This window comes from Arvicola amphibius, chromosome 12, assembly GCF_903992535.2.
Source record: "Arvicola amphibius chromosome 12, mArvAmp1.2, whole genome shotgun sequence".
NCBI lineage: Eukaryota > Metazoa > Chordata > Mammalia > Rodentia > Cricetidae > Arvicola > Arvicola amphibius.
The window spans coordinates 65,691,129-65,715,651 of NC_052058.2; the positions used below are offsets into that span (position 1 = coordinate 65,691,129).

At 45.7% G+C, this 24,523-nt stretch overlaps 1 protein-coding gene across 1 annotated transcript in view; it reads left to right on the top strand.

Moving 5' to 3' along the window:
- The first annotated feature begins 19,586 nt into the window (after positions 1-19,586).
- Qsox1 (quiescin sulfhydryl oxidase 1) overlaps positions 19,587-24,523 on the top strand; it is a 36,392-nt gene continuing 31,455 nt past the window's right edge. The window contains exon 1 of the mRNA XM_038349041.1: positions 19,587-19,923. Within this exon, the coding sequence (XP_038204969.1) occupies positions 19,647-19,923 (277 nt within the window). The 5' untranslated portion in view covers positions 19,587-19,646. The remainder of the gene's footprint in view (positions 19,924-24,523) is intronic.

The following is a 24,523-nucleotide window of genomic DNA, read 5'->3' on the forward strand; positions in this document are numbered from 1 at the left end:
TCTAAAATGGCTGAAAGATACTTAAGGAAATGCTCAACATCCTTAGTCATCAGAGAAATGCAAATCAAAACAACTCTGAGATTCCAACTTAAACCTGTAAGAATGGCCAAGATCAAAAACACTGATGACAGCTTATGCTGGAGAGGTAGTGGGGTAAAGGGAACACACCTCCATTGCTGGTGGGAGTACAATCTGGTACAGCCCCTTTGGATATCAGTGTGGTGATTTCTCAGAAAATTAGGAAACACCTTCCTCAAGACCCAGAAATACCACTTTTGGGTATATACCCGAAGGATGTTCAATCATACCACAAGGACATGTGCTCAACTATGTTCATAGCATTATTTGTCATAGCCAGAACATGGAAGCGACCTAAGTGTCCCTATACCAAAGAATGGGTAAGGAAAATGTGGTACATTTATACAATGGAATACTACACAGCAGAAAAAAAATATGACTTCTTGAAATTTGCAGGCAAATGGATGGAGCTAGAAAACATCATATTGAGTGAGGTAACCCAGACTCAGAAAGACAAATATCGTATGTACTCACTCATAAGTGGCTTTTAGACATAAAGTCAGGAAAACCAACTTACAATTCACAATCTAAGAGAACCTAGACAACAAAGAGGTTCCTAAGAGAGAGATACATGGATCTACTCTACATGGGAAGTAGAAAATGACAAGATCTCCTGAGTAAATTGGGATCATGGGGAGCATGGGAGAGGGCTGAAGGGGAGAGGAGAGGAAGGGAAGGGAGTGGAAAAAAATATATAGCTCAATAAAAAACAATTTTCAAAAAAAAAGAGCAGAAGTTTTATAAATGTATTTAACACTTCAATTGCTAGCATACAACAGCCTCAAACCTGAGTGGACATGTTCCAGCTGTTCTCATTAGCAGTGTGGGATGGCAGAATGTGCAATGTAGAGCGGGCCTCTGTGTGTTCAGAACTAAAGGGAAGTGGCAGAGTTCAACACTGGCGGGCACTGCCAGAAATCTATCAGATTCATCTGCATTTAATTTTGAACTAATATTCTGGTTATTGGGTGTTCAGAAACATTTTACTATTGTCAAAATATCTGCAGCCCCTAAGTTTAGTTACATAGCTCCTGGTGTAGACACATGAGGCCCCTGACTATCATGAAGAGAGAGAATTGATTCTCTCAAGAAACTGAATCAGAGAGTCAGATCATGAGGACTCTAGACACCAGAAAGCCTGCAAGGGAGGCAAGCAACTCAAAACCAGGGTTGAGCTAAGGTCTGAATACTGAACAGAGTCACCTAGCAAACTTATCACAACTCTGTGCCAGAAAGAGGAAGAGCTAAATTCTAGGAAAACAAAATGTCCTCCAAAGAGTGACCTGGCATGAGGAAGTCTACAGAGAAAATATAGCCGCTACCAGATCCTCTTCCAGGGAGTTCAGTCAAAAGCTGAGTTGCTCATCAAAGTATCATCACATCACACACCGGCAGACAGACAGCTAACCACTTTCAGACACTGAGGGGAGCCATCAATATGTCACAGACTAAATCAGAAAGGACAAAGAATTCTGCTGGCACGAAAATGCGCAGGACAGGAAAAAGTATTTTAAAACCCTCAGATATAGGAGAGATGGTTCAGTGGGTTTCTTGATTTCTATGCAATCATGGGGATCCGAAATCTGATCCCTAGTGTCCATGTAAAAGTCAGTCATGGTAGTGGACACCTATAACCACTGGAAATGGGGGTGGAGAAGACGGACAGATCCCAGTGACTCACTGACCAGTCAATCTAGCCCAGATAGTAAGCTTCAAGTTCAGCAAGAGACCCTATCTCAAAAACCTAAGGTGGAGGCTTATCATCTGACTTCATTCCTCCCAGATACCACATTGAGTTTCTCTGTCCTACACAGTCCTGCACATCTTGTACTAGGTAGGGCTCAGCCTGGTGAATCTGACTCTCCCCTCCACAAACCCTTCCCTATCACTAGATGTAGCCCTGGTCTCACATTCAGCCTCATCTTGTTGGCTCTGCCCATGCCACCACAACCCCTAGGCTCTGAACTAGACACCTGTGTTAGGGCTCTCTAGAGTCATAGAACTTAATGGATGAATCTCAATATCTCTCTCTCTCTCTCTCTCTCTCTCTCTCTGTCTCTCTCTCTCTCTGTCTCTCTCTCCCTTTCCCTCTCTCTCTCTCATAATAGTGCCACTCCCTTTGGGGACTATAGGGACTGTATTATTGTATTTCTACATTGTATGGTGGCCAGAATTTCAGGGCACAATTTGCATCTGCCACACAGAAGGTGGTCACCTAACCTTTTGAGACAAACTGATGCCATTCTAACAAAGGGTCAGGATCTGGAAATGTTGCTCTGCTCCTTCTTTGTAATTTGGGAGGTCCCCCTGGGGAAGAGGTGCTAATTCAGTCTACGTGACAGAGCAGACATGCAGAGCAGGCATAGGAGGAAGACGACAGCATGGGCATAGAAAGTGTGGACGTGATCACAGCCATTCTCCTGGCTACCTAGGAAACAGAAGGCTGATGAATTTCCCCCTCAGTTTACGTTTTGGTATAAAAACTGTTTGGAGAATAAACGTGGGTGATTTTCAGGATGTGAATTCAGGATTTCATAAAGGATCCCTGAAAACTCCCTTCTGATAAAGTCACGTGAGTTGTGTCTTTATTCCCACACCTCCACTCCGGTTCGAGAAATAATTTATGTCGGGTCTAGACCTTGACAAGGAATCATTTCCTTTTAAACCAGCATGATTCCCTTTTAAACTGTCCATGGTATTTAAAGAAAGACCCAGATTATTGATAGACTGGAGGACAGTCAAGTCCTACAGCACTTGAGAAACCTTGAGCGGCACAGGAGTACGTCCTGTGTGAAGAGAAGCTACAAGCCATCTGAAGGACTTGTAGAAAGAAGCAGAGATAGGAAGAGATGGTAAGATCACACTATGGATATTTTTTTTTTTACATTTTTTTTCCTCATGGTTTATTTTTTTTATATTTAAAAATTTCCATCTCCTTCCCTCCTCCTCCCCCCTTCCCTCCCCTCCTTCTCCCCCTTCCCTCCCCTCCTTCTCCCCCTTCCCTCCCCTCCCCTCCACCCATACCTCCCCTCCCTCCCTCTCAAGGCCAAGGAGCCATCAGGGTTCCCCACTCTATGCTAAGACCAAGGTCCTCCCAACTCCCCCCAGGTCCAGGAAGGTGATCGACCAAGCTGAGAAGGCTCCCACAGAGCCCGTCCATGCAGAAAAATCAAAGCCCAGCGCCTTTGTCCTTGGCTTCTCAGTCAGCCTCCACCATCGGCCACATTCAGAGAGTCCGGTTTGGTCGCATGATCCATCAGTCCCATTCCAACTGTTATGAGGCCTCATCGCTACTTGAGGCAATTAATCATAAGCAAGGGAATGTTCTCGGTCCCTATGGGTTCAGAAACTGTAAAGTGCTGGACCTTGGTGGCACACGCCTTTAATCCCAGCACTTGAGAGGCAGAGGCAGGTGAATCTCCAAGTTCAAGGCCAGCCTGGGCTACAGAGAGAAACCCTGCCTCACAAAACAGACAAAGGAAGGAAAAAAAAGAAGAAAAGAAACTGTTAAGTAATGGCTCTCCTAGAGGTGTGTAGGTTCTGTCTTACACTTGGATTGTTCCTGTCTCCATTGCTCTATTCAGCTCTCCCCTGGACAGTACTGTCCCTTATTGCAGACAAGTGTGCTTCTCGATTCTTCAAAAGTTTATCAGGAGGTAGGGCTTCACACTGAGCCCTAGACTATGATCACTGAACATTTAGTATTCACTATATATTTAGTCCTTACTACAAACACTTATAAAGCACACCCTAATTTACAGGATGAAACTGAAGTTTAGAACACTATAGACCTTGCAATACGACTTCCCCAGAAGTCTCTATACTATGTTTACCTGTGGCCATTGTCATTTCTCTTCGAGAACACAGTTCATCTTTTCTGAAGTAGCCCTAAGTGTAACCTCAGTTTCCAGACCACAAAATTCTAGCCAAGATCCCAAGATTCCCTACAATCTGCAGATGCTTCTCCATTTGACCAGAAGAGAGGCAAACCCCTGAGCACATGCTGAAAGGCCTGGGCTGTGTCCTCACCACATACCTATGCCCGGGCCAGCATCAGGACCACTTGGAGGCTATTAAAAATGACCATGTGGTAGCACCATTTTCCCCAGCCTCTGGCCTGCTTCCTTTGAGATGACTAATAAGATGTTAAGTGACATGAGTATTTATCTTGCTAGTCACAGCCCTAAGTGTTTTACGTATTCATTCACTTAGCCCACAATTACCCCATGAAACAGATACTATTAGTCGCCTATTTAGCAGATGAGGTGATTGAGGCATAGGAAGATAATTAACTTGCTCAGATTATTAGCTCGTAGATGATAGAGGATTTGAATTCACATAATCAGATCAAGAACTATAATATTGTGACTATCCATATACATACAACCCACCACCATTAGGCCCCAGATCCTAAATTTCTCCCAGCACCCATATAGAGAGGCTTGAATCCCAAATTTGGATTGCTTCTGTGGAAAATGGACTATTGGGCCTGACTTTTTGATGTCACAGCAAGGAAGAGAAAACCAAGTCAAAAGGCCACAGTTACACTTGCGAGGGCCACTAGCCCAGGATAAACCAAGTGGGTCCAATTCCACCACGCTAATTCTGACCCGCCCACATATGCGCAACTAGAGCACAGAGAAGAATGGCAATCTTGACACCTGTTCTTTACACATCCCTGGGGCTTTCTTCAGCTCCACCTAGAGAAGCATCTTGCTTAAGATGACTGTCATAATGAGCTGAAAGGCAGCCTTGATTTCTCAATGTGAGGAATTAAACTCTTGCCAAGGAATGGCCTATATTTAGCCATCACAAAGAACCCAACAAGAAACAGTCTGCATGTCTGTGTGTATCTAGTAACAGCCGTTGTTAGGCAGCGGACTAGCGCAGGCCACAGGCAGAATTTTAGAGAGAAGTGGAGCAGTGCTTGACCAACCAAGTTCCAGGGCTGCACAGAGAATCTGGCTTTGAGCACTAACAGGGAAAACTGCCAACCTGTCCCTTTTATCTCACTTCTGCCTACAAACTGGTACTGACCATTAGAGATGTCTATTACTCTTTATTTGGTACCTATTTTTGCCCACCCTGAGACAGCTGTGTTGAAGGGCATTGTCCCCAAGCAAACTCTAGAGGATATGGTGCTGGTAAGAAACATTCATCCACTTATCGGGTGTGCACACTTTCCCTTTAATGCTTGAAGTTAAGAGATTAAGTAATTTGCCCTGTTGCACAGCTACTAAGATGGGGCATGTTGAACCACTGTGTGGACTCAGTGGTGGGCAGTCGATAGGTGTCAGCCAAAGCCCCTACTTGGAAGTGATTCTGGAGTTAACGGATATTGGACCTACGCTGGAGAGGCAACCAGAAGGCAGGAAAGCACAGCCACCATGCAGAACACACCTCTGCTGGAATGGTCTAGGCCCCAGAACACAAAGATCTCCCCATACCGTAACGGCTAGCAAGCCTCAGACAGGTCACCTAGGCCCACACCCTAGCTCTACCACCCAGCCTATCCTCACACCTATGGGACTCTGGGCAGGAAGACAAATGGAGCTCACACACCCTTTGTCTAAATATTGTACCTAAAAGTTACCAAACTAGTAAACTATTAAGTCAAATATGTTTATCCTTCTACCCTGAAACATAAATCTTGAGAGTGGCAAGGAAGTCTGGGTTTGAAATTAGAATGTCAAAGAAGGCTGCGAAAGAGGGGGCTCCTGCTCATGACATGACCCTTCTCTTCACATCTCCTTGCTCCTCTTCCTCGGGGACTCCTACAGCATGGACACTGAACTTAAGTATTTATGCTCTGCTCACACGTTTCATACAAAGCTGCCTTGGGCCACTGTTGGGGCCTATGCAAGTAGCACCATCCACCCAAAGGAAAACGGACAGTGAGAAGCAGCTCTGAAGGCAGATTCGTGGCTTTGTCTCAGGGATTCTACAGCTGCAGTGCCAGGGGTGTTCTAGAGAATGCCACCAGCTCCTCCTTGATCCTTAGGGGAGGGGCCGTCAGAGAAGAACCAGAATAGGGTCTTCTGAAGCTTGGGCCCTGTGCTAGGGGCCCCTTAGTGTGGGCCTAAGGATGTTGATACCACCAGTTCCTTATTATGAAACTTTGAGCATGTTAATTAATCTGTCTGTGTCTTGCTTTCTTCATGTGTAAAATTGAGATAATTACAGTCAGGAGGAGCAGGGGAATAAGTGAGCTTATTCACCATGGTTAAAGTACCTAGAACAGTGCCTGGCAAACAGTAAGTGTTATATAAATACCAGCAATTAAGTGTGACTATTTATTGGGATTAGTCAGGCATCTCCAGCTCTTAACAGGCTGCATGTGAAAACACTTCCTGACTGGTGATGGCAGAGCTATTCCTACAGGCTTGGAGAATTCTCTCCTTAGACCAGAGTGTGTAATAACAGAAACTATGGGAAGGGGGGTGGGCAAGGGACAGGAGGGAGGAGGAAGGAAAAGGAAAAGAGTGGGACATTTGCTGCCAATCATTTGTAAAGTTCACTGGGCAGGTAGTTAGGGGAGGGACCGTTTGAGGAGAAAGTGGAGGGATATGGAAGTGGTCTGGAGGCTGAGGCCACCACCCCCTACCATCACCCCTAACAAGAAGTGTCAGTGGTGTGGTGAGGTCAGAAGGCAGATTAGAGAGGGGTGAGAAATAAGGAAGTAGATAGTCTTCAAAGACTGCTCTGGTGTGGTGAGGGAAGGAAGAAGATGTGACAGTCCCTGGAAGAGGTGGGAAGTTCAGCCAGGAATACTGCTTTTCTCGTTGGAGACATTATGCGTGTTTGCTGAAAGGCTTGCTCTTGTGGGGCATAGGGTGGGGATCAGGGGCATAGGGTGAGAGACCAGGGGCCTGGGAGCCAGCCAGCACAGGCTCAGAGAGGTGGTACTGAGAGACCAGGGGCCTGGGAGCCAGCCAGCACAGGCTCAGAGAGGTGGTACTGAGAGACCAGGGGCCTGGGAGCCAGCCAGCACAGGCTCAGAGAGGTGGTACTGAGATAAAGGTGCTGGACAAAAACAACAGCTGAGTGATGCAGGCACAAGGCAGCTTGTAGTGGGGTAGAGGAAGAAAGTCCCCAGCTGGTGGCTTCTGTTCTGATGCCTTGTGTTAAGGGCACGAAAGAGAAGAGGAAGAGTGTGCAATGGTTTATCCTGGAGCATGAGAAGCAGTCCAGCGCCAGCATGAAGCTGTGATGCTCCAGGAAGGGCTCCAGGAAAGAAGCGGCGTTTGCCATGGTTGGGACTGGACCTGGTTCTGGTTACTAGGTGTATGACCCAGTGCAACTTTCTTAGCCTCCTGGAACTCAGTTTCTTCAGCTTTATCGTTTCAAGCAGGATTGTTCTTCCTGCTTCCAAAGATCGTGTGAGTTAAGGTGCCTCTTGAACTATCAAGCGCAGTCCCTGTGGAAGTCATGGTTCGTTCTGTCCTCTTACACCTGATCAAGAAAGGCAAGAAAGGTGGAGTGCTCCCAGAAGGCTGGGGATGAGTGTGGGGGCCGGCCCCCATGGCCAGCAGCAGATTCCACACTGGAAGATCACACCCTTCCAAGCTATGGGCTTTTCCCTTCCACCTCCACTCCGTCCCCACAGGGCCTGAGAAATACAACTTCACCCAACTCCGGGAGCAAAGGCAACAAACTTCAGCATTAGGCTTGCTCTCCGTGAGTGCTGCTTCCAAGTACAGCAGGTGTAGCTGTCTTCCGACCACACGAGGGAGGGGAAACCCAGGGCCTGCCTCAGCCTTTTCTCCTGTTGAACATCTCTGTCTTCAGAGTTACCTTACAAGTGACAAAGTCTCTCTACTCAGGGTTTCCTCAAAAACCATCAGGTGAGTTGGGCCTTCCTGTGTGGGTGGTTTGGGAAAGAACAACCTTACAACACTTAGTTAAATATGCTTCACTGTGATCAAACAGAGGTGGGAATTTCCCTTTGGAAAACAGGAATCAAAGACCTTGAGGAATCTGCCCAGGGTGAGACACAGGTCACTGAAGAGTCCAGCAGCAAAAAGTTCTTGTTTTTCCCTACCATACAACCCTGCCTCTTCCAGTCAGCCTGCCTGTTTCTAGGAAGAGAGAGCAGGGAATGTTTACCAAGTGCTTGCCTGCCAGGACTCAATCTTTTAGGTTGAATGGATTCAGAGGCTGTTCCGGGATTAAGCCCTGACAATCAGAGTCAATAGGAAGTACACAAATTCTGCTTGAAGTCATGTTGAGTTTAGCATTTGGTCTTTATCATGGAGAACAGAAGGACCAAAGAAAACAATAGTGGCTATTACATTTTATTCCCCCCCCCCCCCCAATGGGATGCAAGAGACAAAATAAAGTCACTAGGGAATGAAAGTGGGACAGTGGGACGGACAGAACTCCTTTAAATCAGAGAAACATCCAACTGATGGAGAAGAGGAGCAGAAAAAAGCAGGGCTGAAGGCCAGAGAGAGGCAGACATTTCCAGACACTTCTGTTATTTACACTTCTGGTAGGCTGGTTATGAGGCAACCTGATGAACTCACGAGGTTATTCAGTGCCGAGTTCTCAAAGAAAGCTAGAGAAGGCCAGACAATCACTGACCCCAGACCTTACCCTCTGATATAAAGTATTTCCATGAGAATCTTCACAAAGAAATTGGGAGAGGAAGTACTGATAGTACTTCTTTAGATTCACAGTGCCCTTTTAAAATAACAGTTGGGGCTTGGAGTGTTGTTAGTGATAGAGGGCTTGCCTACCATGGGTGAGGCCCTGGCTTCAATTCCCATTACATGAGCTTCAGGAAAATTAAAAAAAAAAAAGAAAGAAAAGAAAAAAGTTTGGACATTTATATATAACTATGGGCACATGCATTGGTATAGTACTTTAAAGCTTGAACATTATTTTATCTATCTATATCTACCATCTATCTATCTATCTATCTATCTATCTATCTATCTATCTATCTATCTATCTATCCAGTGTTCTGCCTGCATGTATGCCTGCAGGTCAGAAGTGGGCGCCAGATCTCATTGCAGATGGTTAAGAGCTGCCATGTGGTTTGCTGGGAACTGAACTCAGGGCCTCTGGAAGAGCAGTCAGTGACCTTAACCTCTGAGCCATCTCTCTAGCCCAGACATTTATATACAGCTGCGGGCATATGCACTGGAACAGTGTGTTAAAGTTTGGACATTTATATACAGTTATGGGTGAATGCATTGGTATAGAACTTTAGGAAAGTACTGGTATCTTGAGCAGTTTAGACCAATGAACTTTTGGAGGGAATAAGATACAAACACTAAAAACATGTGAATGTTCTATGATATAAAACACTAAAGCAAGCATAATATTCAAGGTTTAGCAATAACTGAGTATACTGTTAGCCATGCATATGATGGAATATGATACAGCCACTATAATTAGTGGTGTGTGTGCAGAGCCAGTTCACACCAGCTTCTAGGACCTGATTGTATGTGTTTTTCCAGGCCAGCAGTCAATGATGTTCTGTCAGTACATAAAACCAGACAGTTGGGTTGTTTGTACTGGGAAAACTAGCAAATACTACCAGTCAGGCAGCACTCCCACTGCCAAAGAGCAGGCTGTTAAACATTTCCTAAGCTAGGTACTCATCTGTAAACCAAGCCTGTACTACAAAGTGACATCTTGTCTCAAAAAACCTAAATAGGGGCTGGAAAGATGGCTCAGTGGTTAAAAGTAATTGTTGTTCTTGCTGAGGACCTGGGTTCAATTCACAACAACCACATGGTGGCTAGTAATCAGCCATAACCTAAGTTCCTAGGACCCCAACAGGCATACACAGTGCACACACATGCATGCAATCAAAATATTCATAAAATAAGCAAATAAATCTTTTTAAAAATAACAACAATAAGATTCTATCACACAACTGTTTATAGTGTTATGCAAGCAGAATGTCTATTACTAACAATGTTAAAAACTGATATAAATAACAATGAAATACTGAATAGAATACAAATTTCAAAAGATCACTGTGATAAATTAGTTCATTTAAAGCTCTATTTATTGCTATAGTCTCAATCATAGAATTACAAATTTTAAGATGTTTAAAGCTGGAGATCCATCCCACTACGACTAGTAAGCTCCTAGGGGTTCATCGTATTACTTATAAGAGCTGTGATGTGGGAGGGTCATCTGTCTATGTTACTTCATTGGTTAATAAGAAACTGCCTTGGCCTTGATAGGCTAAGCCCTTAGGTGGGTGGAGTAGACAGAACTGAATTCTGGGAGGAAGAAGGCAATGAGGCAGACACCATGCTTCTCCTACCCAAGACGGATGGTGGTTAGAATCTTCCCGGTAAGCCACCACTTTGTTGGTGGTACACAGATTATTAGAAATGGGTTAATCAAGATGTGAGAGTTGCCCAGTAAGAGGCTAGAGCGAATGGGCCAGGCAGTGTTAAATGAATACAATTTGTGTATTGTTTTTTCAGGTTGTTAAGCTAGCCATGTAGAAGCCGTGCAGGACAAAAAGCAGGCCTTGCTTGCCTCATCACTACAGTCCTATAAATAAGCACACTTGTAACTGGACTAGCAGGAGAAATGAAAGATAAAAATTGAGCAATCACGACTTCCTAACTATGCTGGAAGACAGAGACACATTTTTGATACTAGGGACTGACTGGATCCAGGGCGTTTCACATCCTAGGTTAAAGTTCTATCCTTTATTCTAACCTCAGTAAGATATCTGCGGTAGAATAAAAATGAAGAAAACTGCTTCTGGGTTCATCACAGCCAAACTATTTTGCTTTTTAAGGCCAAAGCCCACACATTTCATGCATAGCCACACACACACACACACACACACACACACACACACACACACACACACACAAGACTGAGAATGAAGGAACAGCTCTTGACCTGCTCGCACGTCGCCTCTCCATCACTCGTCCTCTCTGTCTAGCCACGGTGCTCCTTTTGCCTCTCCTCCTTGCTCCCTGCAGTCTGTTAATGGTGGCCACCAGTAACAATTTTTACCTTTTCTTGGGAAACTGTCCTTCTTCAAGTAACCATGTGGTTTGGGTTGAGGCTGTTAATTACAAGTGCTACTGCCTAGGGAAACAGACACATTGTCTGGAGTGAGCCAACCGTGACTCCCGGTGTCCCTGGCTGGCCTCAGTTTTCCCACAGTATATTTCTAATAGGGTTAGGAGAGAAATTGACGTTTCTTCCTGATCTTAGTTGAAAGCATTCAAACCTGAGTTCTAACCTCTGGAAGCAGCCAAACTTACCAACAGGCTCAGATCTGATACCCCAAATTTGACATCAGTCTTGAAATTCTCTCTTTTCTAGAGCTACTCCATCCAACACACTGGCTTCAGCTCGGTTCCGGACCAAATACCTATCAAAGCCTTACTCAGAGAGTAGGCTAAATTTTAGCCAACTTTAAGGGCTTAGCTAAAGCTCTAAAGGCCACAGCCAGGAGATAAACACCATAAGTCTAAAACACAGACATGGAATCCTTCAGCTAGTCTGCAGAAGTTATCTTGAAATTGCTTCATTCAAATCTTGAAGATGAGGCAAAAGCTTTAAGCAATCCCTCCTGGGTTCCTTGCTTCCTTCCTATGAGTCTGAGACTGCATGAACAACTTTCTTTTTAAAATTACCAATTTTAGGTTGTGTGTATAAATATGGTCGAAACACAATTTACAAAACTCTCAGAGACCTTATATAAAAATAAACTCACTTTAAAATGTAGAAAATCAAATTAATGCACATAGTACAATCCCAAACAAAATCTTATCAGGTTTGAAATATATATAACTTTTAAATACAGACGAGTTGAGAGCCAAGGAGATGGTTCAGTGAGTAAAGGTGCCTGCTGCCAAGTCTGATGACCTGAGTTTGATCCCCAGGACCTACCTGGTGGAAGGAGAGAACCAACTCCTGAAAGCTGTCCTTTCTCTATACATGGTAAAGAAATAAAATATAATAAAAATTGCCAAAAAAAAAAGACCTGCACAAATTGAGCCAGGTGAAGTGCAGTTCAAGGCCTGTTTGAAAATATCAAGTCATCAACTTAAAAATAACAAAATGAGAAACCAGACGAGCTGATCCTAAAATTCATATGGACATAAAAGAACTAGATAACCAAGAGAACCTGTAAGAGAAGGAACTAGAAGTGGGGCATGCCCATCATCAGGGAATGTGACAATTACTGTCAGAAGAAAGCAGTTTCCTCTACCCAGCAATTCGGCCCCAAGGATTGCACTGGACAGAACTGAAGCATGCTACACGTGCTTGTAAGCCATATCTGGCCATATGCCCTCTGATTCCAATACTCAGGAGGTTAAAGTGGGGGAATTAGAAGGCAGCCTGGGCTACATGGTAAGTCTGAGGCCAGCTTGGGACACATGAGGCCTTGTCTCAAAATACAAAACAAAACAAAAGCCCTTGCACATGAATGTTCATAGTAGCCAGGAGATAGAGAAACCCAAATGTTCACTAATGGATAAATCAAATATATTCCCTCCAAACAATACCATATGGCTATATGAAGGATGAAATAAATAGACCTGAAGAAAATTTTGCTAAGAGACTCCAAACTTAACAACCACATGTTTTATGATTCCACTTATATGACACAGCCACGTCCATTGAGGCAGAAATTAATAGTTTCCAGGGGCTGAGAGGGAGGGGTTACCAAAGCAACTGCTAGTAGGTATGGGGTTCTTTTGGGACCATTAAAATGTACTGGAATTAGATAGTGATGGTGGGTTGCACAATTGTGTGAGTATATACAAAAATTAATTGTATACTTAAAATGGATGAAATTATGGGAAATTAATTTTAACCTCAATTTCAGAAAACTACATATTGTGTCATTGTCACACGAATGCCAGCGGTCCAGGACCCATCAGGATGGCTTAGTCTGCAAAGGCACTTACTGAGAAAGCCTGGTGGCCTGAGTTTGATCCCCAGAACCCATGTAATGGGTGGAAGGAGAGAAATGACTCCACCAAAGTTGTCCCCTGACCTCTACACCATCTATGGCATGAAAACCACCTCCATAAACACCTCACATCCACGCACACATGTGCACACACACACACACTTTAAAATGGTTCAGAAATAGATCTATACATGGCAAATTCATTCAGATATGAAAAGATAGTCTTTTCTAGTTCCAGGACAGCCAAGGCTATACAAAGAAACCCTGGCTTGAAAAACCAAAATAAGAAAAAGAAAAAAGAAAAAAAGAAAAGATAGTCTTTTCAACAAATATTGCTAACACAACTAGTATTTTAATGGAAGAAAATGAACTCTGACCTCTAGCTTCCTACATAAAAATTAACGTTAAATGGATCGAGACCTAAATGTAAAAATTAAAACCATAAAACTTCTAGAAGAAAACAGATATAAGACTATCTTTATGGGATTAAGATAGACAAAAAACTTCTACGGACACCACACACAAACATAAACCATGAAAAGAACCCCTGATAGATTAGACTTCCTAGAACTGGTTAGAACTTCTCACTGAAAGACACACTAAGAAAATCACAGGCTGTTGGCCAAGAGATGTTTCGAGTTTGTCAAGGACTTGTATCCAGCCATTTATAAAACTAGAATTTTTCTATGCTAGTGATAAGACAGCCTAACCTTTTATAGGAGCAAAAAATTCAGTGGACACTTCACAAAGGGAAAAAAAGGAATCAAGAATAGTCATGAAAAAACTGACTAGAAAGATAATTATATGATCAGAATCTCCTATTGTTCAAGAACTTGTGTTTTCTAGACCCATTTATGAAACTTGGAAAGACCCAAGCTTAAGGATTCTAAACTAGACATTGTTTTCCTTATCCCCTGCCTTCCTCTACTGCCTCTCACCTTGAAAGCTGGCTCCTGGGGACTATATAAGCCAAGTACCCTCTTTGCTTTCTGATTGGTTGGCCAGAGAGCACAGACTGGAGAAGAAAGGGTAGGATATCATACTTTCCTGGAGCCCTCTCCAGCTTCCTCATAATTCTAGCCACAGTGGCATTTTGTGGTTACAATTCCAGTTGGGTAACCTCTCTTGCTGGACTCTAGATGTTGTTAGTTTTCCTCATTAAGAACCTTTCCTCTCTCCCCTCTGGTTTAGGAGTGTTCAAAGGACTCTGAGTTGTGGCTAGTCTCTAAGTTGCTCTCTTTGCATGCCTATGCCTCTGTAAAGTCCTTCTCATAAGTTTGTTCAAGAAGTGTGGCCGGGCGGTGGTGGCGCACGCCTTTAATCCCAGCACTCGGGAGGCAGAGGCAGGCGGATCTCTGTGAGTTCGAGACCAGCCTGGTCTACAAGAGCTAGCTCCAGGACAGGCTCTAAAGCTGCAGAGAAACCCTGTCTCGAAAAACCAAAAAAAAAAAAAAAAAAAAAAAAAAAAAAAAAAAAAGAAGTGTGATGGCTAATACTGTCAAGTCGACTGGCCTTAGAACTAGCTAGGAGGCATACCATTGGTTATCTGTAGGGGCATTTTCACAGAAGCATTTTCAAGATGGATCTTCCATCCTGAATGTGGGAGCACCCTCCCCACAGGATGGAATCTTTGACTGAATAAATGAGTAAAAGTAGGAGGGAGGAGGTGGCATGAACACTCATTTCTTCTTACTTCCTGACTGAAGAAAAAACATGACCTCTGCCTATGCCTTCTGTTGCCACATCTTCCCATCATGACTGTATCCTAAAACTGTGAGCTACCCAACTGGTCACCCACATCCACAACCCACATCCACAGAGCCAACTGATCAATTTTTGTTGTTCATAGAATGGCAGCCAACTGGTCAACTTGTGAGAGAGAGAGAGAGAGAGAGAGAGAGAGAGAGAGAGAGAGAGAGAGAGAGAGAGAGAGAGAGAGAGAGAGAAGAGAGGACGAGCGAGAGGCAGCCAGCTGGACATCTGTTCAACCCACATCCAGGAAGAAGAAGAAATGAGATGAGTGGCTAAGTCCAGCCAGCACATCTGCGTCAACCTGACCATGTCCACAGAAAAGTACATGAGCAAGCTTGCCTGGAATAACCTTTCCTTCCTTCCTTCCTTCCTTCCCTTCCTTCCATTCCTCCTTCCTTCCTTCCCTCCTTCCTTCCTTCCTTCTTCGTGTTGTGTTTGTCATTGCCAATAAAACACTAATGCCAATGGTTTTGAATGTTACCTCTCTTTGCTTGCCATTGAACTCTTTAACTTCTTTTGAGACTTTCACCGTGAATAGAATTCCAAACGACCTCCAGTTGTGGACATGTGCCAATAGTTTGAATATAGTTGAGTAGTATATATACCCCCCACTGTTTCCTATGATGAAATCTTAGTGCCCACTGTGAAGTACTAAAAAGGCAGAAACTTAGCCTGGAATGGTGGGTGGCACATGCTTGTATAGATGGCTGAAGCAGAGGTCAGAGCAGTGAGACAAAACAAGAGGGAGAGGGCAGCAGTCGACTGTGGCGTGAGAGGTGAGGCCTGTGAGGGCAAGGTCATCATGGTGGAGGCATGATTGACATCTGAGTTGACAAGCGGGAGAGAACTGATGTTGGTGGTGAATGACTATACCCCAGCACCCAAGGGGAGGGGGCCAGAAACAGGAGGCTCTCTAGACAGCCAAGGCTGTAGTCTTGAAAAATTAAGGGCTGGGTTTGCAGCCCTGCAGGAGAGCACCAAGTACAAAGGCCCTGCTATCCCCAGCCCTCCACACCTGAGGGAAAGGAGACAGATGCACACCAGTGTGCCCTGTCTCTTACTGTGTTCTTGCCAGCAGGAATGCCAAGGCCAGCAATGGACCTTCAGAACCCTCAAAACAAAATGCCTTCTTTTAATTTAGAATCTACTCAGCATGTGGTACTATGTTATCAGCAAAAGAAAAGAAACTCACTAACACCCAGAGTTCATCTGGAGGACTTATGGGTAAGTTTCAAGGGACGAAACACGTGTGCCTTATCTGTTGCGGTCACTCCCTCCTAGCGCACACACCCCTCTGGTCCTTCCTGCTGATGAGTAAGTAGACAGTCACCTAATGCTGTTACCTGGTGACATGTTTGACCAAACACTCCTTGGTTGCTCACCATAATTATCTGGTTTTGCGGATCAGCTGCATTCTTCTCACCATCTACCTTATTAGATCTCCAAATTCCCTCTTTAATTCATGCATAATACAGGAATGACTCATAGGTAGGAAAGTCAACATGGTCCCTTGTTAGTCTCAACTGTAAAATGGGGCCGTATCAACCTCACAGTTAGAAAGAGGACCAAATGAATAATAGAGGCAGTGCTTAGAATGACAGGTGCAAAATGTATATCTAATATTGTCTGTATTCTCAGCTCAGTCAACTCAGCCCATTCTACTAAGATTTGTGAAGAGGGAGAAGAGGGGGGCCTGCCTAGAAATTTCTACCACCCCCCCATTCTTAATGGTTTCCACAGCACCTCATCTACTCTCCACTTCTCATTTCTGAAAGATTTCTTTTTCTGTCACTTGTTCATCTTAGGAAGCACAGTAAGCTCAGATGGTGACATATTGTTATTTATTTGGGGGGTACCATAGTGAAGGAGTGGAAGTCAGAGGTCAACTTGTAGAAAGTTGGGTCTCTGGGGACCTTGGGGGAGGGTTGAAGTGGGAGGGGAGAGGCAGGGAGGGGAGCAGAGAAAAATGTAGAGTTCAATAAATATCAATTAAAAAAAAGAAAGTTGGGTCTCTAGTGATAGTATGTGGGGACCAGGCATTAAAGTCAGGTAGACAGGCTTGACAGCAATCACCTTGACCAGCTGAGTCATGCACCAGTGGTTCCTATTTTCTGCTAACTCTGGACCAACTGTTTCCAAGAAACCCAGAGACCATAGAAAGCAGGAACTACCCTAGGTGATTCTGTGTGTCACCTGTGTAAGCATTCTCTCAACACTGAACAAGGGCTTCCAAGATGAAAAAAAACTGAAACCCCCCCCTAATCTTTTTGGCCTCTCTGCCAAGAAACTTTCTCTATGTTATTCAATAACTTTGTATTCTTTCCCATTTCTGATTCCCTAAGATATGGAAACAAGCCAATCTTTGTGTTTCTCTCTTCCCTTTCTTTTCATGGCACTAGACTGGCCTCCACACAATGACTCTTTAATCCTCGTGCCTCTGGGGAAGTAACTATACACTTTTAACAGTGGAGACATCTAAGGCACATTTTACTGGCACCTGACCCAGCAGCTACAGAACTTTTGTTCCCTGGAATTCAAAATTCCTAGAAGACACCTTAAGACCAGTAGCCACCAGGATGGATGGAAGTGGGGCCACCAAAGCTGGACAGGACTGAAGCCCAGGGAGGATGACTAGCAACACATGAGCTGGCTTAGGGTTAGAGAGGAGCTCACCTCCCACCAACTGGTGATGGAATTTCCTTATGAGTTATAATTGTTAGGCACAAAGAATATTAATACTTGAAGGAAGCAAAAGCCCCAACTGCTGGACCTCTGCCTGGAATGATCTTACCTCAGACTGTCACAAAGTACCCTCCCAAACATCATTCTAATCTTTAGTTCAAATGTTTCCTTGTAAGAACTTCCTTAATATGGGGCACCCCAAGCCCATCCCTGGGGCTGTCTTCTTTCAGCTACCTCATTTCCACAGAGCAAGAAGCTCATGTGTGCCAGGGGTAGTGGTGATAACATACACCTTTAACCCCAACATTGGGCAGGCAAAGGCAGAAGGATCTCTGTGAATTCAAGGCAAGCCTGGTCTACAGCGAGAGTTCCAGGACAGCCAGGACTACAAAATAGAGACCTGGTCTTAAAACAAAACGATGACGACGACAACAACAACAACAACAAACATGTGCACCACTCAACGCTCCTGCTTCTTGGAGACTTATGCTTTGAATACTAGAGACTCTAAAATACTGCCTTTAGAGCAACAGGCCAGCACTAGGCGCACAACCTGCACTGACCCCTTCCCGAGGTCTCTCTTTCTGAAGAGTCATGGCTCTTCAGTTTATAGACGAGTATACAAAGTTCAGATACACAAGGAAAGCGGTTACAGTTGTACTCACAATTGATCACGGCGGAGTACAAACAGCAAAAAAAAGAAGACCAGGGACCAGTTACCCTCAAAGTCAACACATCTCAGCGGAGATCAAGAACTCCAGAGAAAGAAATTAGCCTTCCGGAGTATTATGAAGGTATACCTGACTAAATAAAAGGGTAGGAATTTTATCTAACAGTTTAGTTGTTTGGGTGTTTTTTTTTTGTTTTTTTTTTTTGGTTTTTTTTTTTTTTTTTTTTTTTGAGACACTGTGTAACCCAAGTTGGGGCTGGCACTCCTCTTATTCCACCTAAACCTGCAGAATAGCTAGGACTGGGCACGCCTCAGCCAATTCAGGGGTTTGTCATTGTTCAAGTATACAAACCTGTATGTGGTCTTCAGTGGTATTATTGACTCAGTCCCCGCAAAAACCAAAATGTACCTGTCCCTGACCACCGTCCGAGAGAGCACCTCCTTTGTTACCCTATCATAACCCTGTTTCCCCATAGTGTTTGGCATCGGCCAATCTACATTTGCTTGCGTGTCATCCTTTATCCCCAGTGGAAGGTCCACACCCCTCAGTCTTTTATCACTTTATTCTTAATATTTGGTGCATGACCGGCACCAAGACATCACTCAGTTTCTCGCGAAGAAAATGAGTAACAAATCTCAAGAGCTCCCCCAAGGGGTCACAGGGAGGGGCTCATCCAGAGACACAAAAGATTGTCAGGGTGACAATCCTCTGAGGACCACCCCCTCCCTTCAAGATATCGCACAAGACACCGAGGTACAAAAGGTGACCACAGAAAGCCCGTTACCACCTCCATACTGCGAACACAGGGTTAGTTGGTCAGATGGCTTGAGAGAACGTAGGGGTATGGGACAGATGCAGGGCCTGGGCTGTGAGGAGCCCCTCCCTAGTGGAATCATCTCAACAACTTCGAAGGCGGTGGGATGTGAACTCTAAAGAAACCTCGCTTCCGCGGCAAGGGAGCCCAGCCGACTGTGGGTAGAAAACCCTCAAGCAATAGCTCCCTACACTGAATGGCCACTGGCCTTCCGAGGCGTGCGTACTTCTGGCTCCTGTGGGTCTTGGCAATCACAATTTCCTACCTCGTGGCTTTTTTTTCTCCCTCCTACTTCGAATTCCCACTGTCAAAACTGCGTGAGGGAGCCCCTGGAACTTTCCAGGAACAAGATAAAACCAGTAACGACCATGCCAACGGACTCCACTTCCTTCGGATACGGGAGCCGAGAGTGGCCAAACGCCGCTCCGGCCCCCGCAGCGACCCCGAGCCTCGGCCTGAGGCTCCCCGCACCCGTTTGCCGACCCGGCCCGGGACTTAGATCGCTGTGGGAGGGAGCGGCGGGCGCCGACCTACTCGGGGACTTCGGCTGGCTGGTGGCAGCTCACGCCCCGCCTCTCCTGAGCCCGCGGCCGGCAGGGGCGGCCCGGGAGGCGGTGCCGGCCTCGGGGCGGAGCCTCGTAGCTCCTCCTCGCGGGCGGAGGCCGGAGGTTCGCGGCGGCCTCCCAGTACAGACTGGTTACAGACTCGAGCGAGGTGGACGTTCCAGCCGCCTAGGATGAGGAGGTGCGGCCGCCACTCGGGGTCGCCATCGCAGCTGCTGCTGCTGCTGCTGCTGCTCTCGTCGCTGCTGCTCGCGCTGTCCGGCGCTGGCGCGGCCCAGCTCTCCGTGCTCTACTCATCCTCAGACCAGCTGACGCTGCTGGATGCGAACACGGTGCGCCAGACCGTGCTCGGCTCCAGCAGCGCCTGGGCCGTGGAGTTCTTTGCCTCCTGGTGTGGCCACTGCATCGCCTTCGCCCCGACGTGGAGGGAGTTAGCCAACGACGTGCGGGGGAGAAGTGGAGGCCTCCCCCGACCCACCTGGGGCAGGTCCCGCGAGCTGTCCCTCTAGCCTGTCCCCTCCTCTCGCTGCTTCCCTGGCACATCCCCTCCCCGCAATTTATAGCCTTCAAGTTCTCCTGGGCTCGCAGCCCCCAGTCCTCTGCTCCTGGGTTGTCCTCTGTCAAGTCTGTCTCTTAGCTGTGAGCAGTTTTCTTGTCCCCTGTGTTCTTTCTTCCCTGGGACTTACTCCAGTTCGGCTCTGTGGCGGTACCCTTCCTTGTACAGGGACTCCTTCTTGCCAACTTCTCTAGCTGTCGCGGTGGCACAGTGCTGGGGAGAAAAGAGAGCTGACGTTCCTTCTACCGCCCCCACCACCTTTCTCCACCTCCATGGCTAGTTGCATAGCCGGCACACACATTTCCTTTCTCATGCCTGTCTTTGAATTGGATGCTTTCCTGTTTGCCCATTTCCAATCCAGCTGCTGCCCTAGCTCCTTAGCTTTCTGTCCACATCATTATCAGTCTTCCCCTTGGGTCTGGCCTCGCTTATCCTTAGCCTTTAATCCCACAAAACCAAACTAAACATAGGCCTGTGGTATGTCGTTGGCCCTTGCTCGGTGCTCCAGACACTGTCCTAGACATTAAGATCATGTTTCTTTGACTCTAAAATACCAATTGTGGGACCCACCATTTCATTTAATTATCAGCCTAAGGGGGTAGATAGCAGGATTAGAAAATTACAAAATGTTATAGAGATTTTTAAGGTGTGCTTGTGTTATAGCAATGCTAAAATATTTAAATACTTAAGACTTAGAGCTGAGGGGACATGGTAATAATGGTGATTATATACTGAGTGCTTAACAGTAATTCAGAACTTCCTCCTGCAGCTTAAAGATTCCCTGCTGTAGCAGCATCTGCCTAACCCAAGTTACAGGTGCCTGTGGGGCAGGAGTGGCATGGTGATGGATGGAACTGGCTTCTGATTTTGCTGCTTATCTGTAGACTATTCCTGGTTTGTGGTGCCAGGCAGGGTACCACAAAGCTGGCATCTGATAGTAACCATGGATGAGAACTGTAAGCATCTCAGGGAACAGGCAATTTCTAGAGAAGAGCAACTGGAACTGCGGTCCCCTTCTGTGGGGTGGTGGTTCTTATAAGCTCAACTGTGTGCAAATAGTGCTTCTGTCTATCCATGTTAATTCTCAGACTGTGTCTCCCCCTCCCATGAGCAGCTGGCAAAGCCATTACTGAAGTGGTCACATGGAACGGTGTGGAGTTTTCAAAAACAATTTTTTTTTCTTTTTTTTCTTTTTTTTTTTTTCTTTTTTTTTGGTTTTTTCAAGACAGGGGTTTCTCTGCAGCTTTTTTAGAGCCTGTCCTGGACCTAGCACTTGTAGACCAGGCTGGCCTTGAACTCACAGAGATCCGCCTGCCTCTGCCTCCCCAGTGCTGGGGTTAAAGGCGTGCGCCACCACCGCCCGGCTCAAAAACAATTTTTAACTGCACTTACAAGCTTTTTCCCCTACCTCCAGTTTATACTTGCCCACATGCCTCTTGGTCCCATCATCCACATGAGCAGCCCTTAACACTATTTTAATGATGTCAACACATCTGGTCAGGGCAGTAGGGAGAAAGAGTGTGTGCTGTGGAACTGAAAGCTGAAGGGAGGTCACGCCGGGACCCAAACACCATAAAACTCCCCGTAGGTTTCTAAGTGGAGTCTGTAAGAGCTCTCTAATGGCAGCGTATAGACTCATTCTAGAAGATTCTTGTATTTTAAGTGTGCTGAAAGGAAAGATTAGCTTCCAGCTGACTCACATGTTTGGCCTCTTGTGCCCCGGAGTTTTCCTATGAGTTGCACATACAGGTACATTCTGACGTAGCCTGTTTCTGTATGAGGGTTACCATTTCCAAAAAGGGTCTTGCATGGAGAGACAGTCCTTCTCTGAAAGGAAAACCAAAAGCAAATCTTAACTTCTGGAAGGACAAACAGAGACACCAAAGTCTATGGAGATGAATCAGGGGAAAATGAGAGGTAGGGGGTCTCAATGGAAACTGGGAGTCTCCTCTTTTGGCCACGGGGGTAAGTCATTCTTCAAGGACGAATCTGGAGTTGACCTGTGACAGTGAGGGGAGCTCCCTGCTGAGAAGCTAGGGCTAGCTTCTGTGTTCTGAGCCCTGTGGCTGGGGCTGGCAGAGGGCTGCGCTCACTACTCTGAGTCATGGCAGGAGCAGACTTCCCTGTGCTGCTACAAGTATTTTTGAACAGGAACAGAGAGAGTGTATGAAGCTCATGGGAGCTGGGGAGACATTTTATAATCCTGACCAGCTGGCTTTAGGATTTACTCTGACTGGATAGGGCTCATTTCTTAGTGAGTTGGATGGGAGGGTCTCTGGGAAGTCACTGCCTGGGGCAGAGCCCTTGTTTCTGGGGGCTTGCTCGCCCCTTTCTGCTCCCTAGTAGATCCTCTTGTCTTACCATATGTTTGAGGAAATGATTGGGTCTAATTGGGACCTTCATTACTACTCCCTGGCTAATCACTCAGCAAATATTTGTTTAATGACAAAGCATTGATTGCATAGCAGCAGCTGGGCCAGTGAACTCTACATAGCAGGAAAATGGGCAAACGCATGAAACCGTGTTTGAAGAAGACAAGCGTGCTTCACTTGTTTCTTATGGGAGGAATTCAAGTGAGGGGGCAGTCACAGCAGGACAGCCTAGTGTTACCCATTCTCTAGTGCCAGCTCTTTGCTAAGAACTTTTCATCTGAGAAACTAGATAGTGAAATTCCTCGTCTCCACACCCTCCATTTGTTTTGGCTCTGAATATGAAGGCTCAAATTCAAGATAGGGTAGCCCATTGTCTTGGGCCTTTGGTAAGGCACAAGTGTAGGTCAGAGTGAGTGTTTACGGTTTGAGCCCGAAACAGAAAAAACGTTGTCCTTTAAAAAATCAGCAGGGGAAGTACAGTTATAAAAATGCTGATGGAAGGTTATTTTTCTTCTTAAAGACTTGTTTGTTTTTATTTATGTGTGTGAATGTTTCCCCTGCATGTGTGTCTGTGTACCACATGTATAATTGGGTCTGCGGAGACCAAAAGGGACATTGGGTCCTCTGGGACATTGGGTCCTCTGGGAAATTGGGTTCCTCTGAGACATAGTATCAGATGGTTGTGAGCTGCCATATCAGTGTTGGAAAGCAATCCAGGCCCTTTGCAAGAACAGCAATGGCTCCTTACCCTCTGAGCCATCTCTCCAACCCTTGTGGGGTTCTTGCTTAGTAGTGTCTGACTTCACAGCTGGGCAGGAGGAGCGGGCTGACTGGAGGAGAAGAAGGGCTCTCCATGCAGGAAAGCAGCACACACAGAACTGACATTTGTAAGGCACGCAGATTTGGCTTCAGTGAGCGTTGCTGGCTTTGCCTTTCCATTTGAGAGCATGGATGACATCTTGTCCTTGTTGTCCCTGTGATGCCTACCACAGAGTGTGGGAGCACACTCATGACAGCCAACGGCCCAAAGCCTCGCAGGAGTCCAGATGAGAGCATGAGCAAGGAAACTTTGCTGTTGGAGCTGCAAAGGGCATTGGAGACCAACGGTCCTGGCCCTTCCAACCAATGTGGATCTGAGTACCAGAGAGGAGGCATATGGAGCACACATGCATTGGCCAGGAGTTATGAGGGTCATTCTTTCTGCCTTGGGCTTGGTGTTTCTTCTTGCACTAAGGAGCTGAGGAGGTGACTCTGCCTGGGACTCCAAGGACACTTGTGTACGGGCACAGCAGAATTCCCACTGGAGGTTTTCCCCCTCACCCATCATTGCAAAATTTATACCTCTCTTGGCCTTTCTCTTGCCATCCATCCTTTCTACTCTCCATTTTCCAGTTTACTGTGTTGCTACTAGAGAAATTATTCTGCCCACGTCGAAATGTAGTGGGAAGTGCTTCTCCTCAAGAGCGAGTTGGGGTGTGAGAAACCAACATCAGAAAGCCCCTCTCACTGACGTCCAGAGCACTTGTCTGTCCCACCACATAGCTATGCTGTACAAATGAGTCAGTCAGAGAAAGAAAATTTAGTTTAAATATCTTAATTGGCTTTATTTGTGATTCTAGAATCCTGTAAAGTCCTGATGAGCTGAGTGAGGGTGTGGCCTTACTGACAAAAGGGCTAAGGACAAGAGAACACAGAAGACAAACCAAAAAAAATGTATTGGTCATTTCATAGTTATTTCCTTGTAAGCTTTAGAGCAGGGGTTCTCAGCCTTCCTAATGCTGCAGCCCTTTAATACAGTTCCTCATGGTGTGGTGACCTCAACCATAAAAATTATTTCATTGTTACTTCATAAGTGTATTTTTACTATTGTTATGGATCATAATATAAATACCTAATATGCAGGGTATTTGATATGTGACCCCCAAAGGGGTGGTAACCCACAGGTTGAGAACCACTGCCTTAGAGAGACTTCATTATAATGTTGGCTAAAGCTGGCCTTTTGTGGATGTGGCTGTTATCTGTCTCTTGGGAGGTCCGATAACTTGGTTTCAACTTAGTAGCTTAGAACTTCAGCATGAGTTGATTCTATCTTGTATGGTTTATTGCCTGCCCTGGTACATTA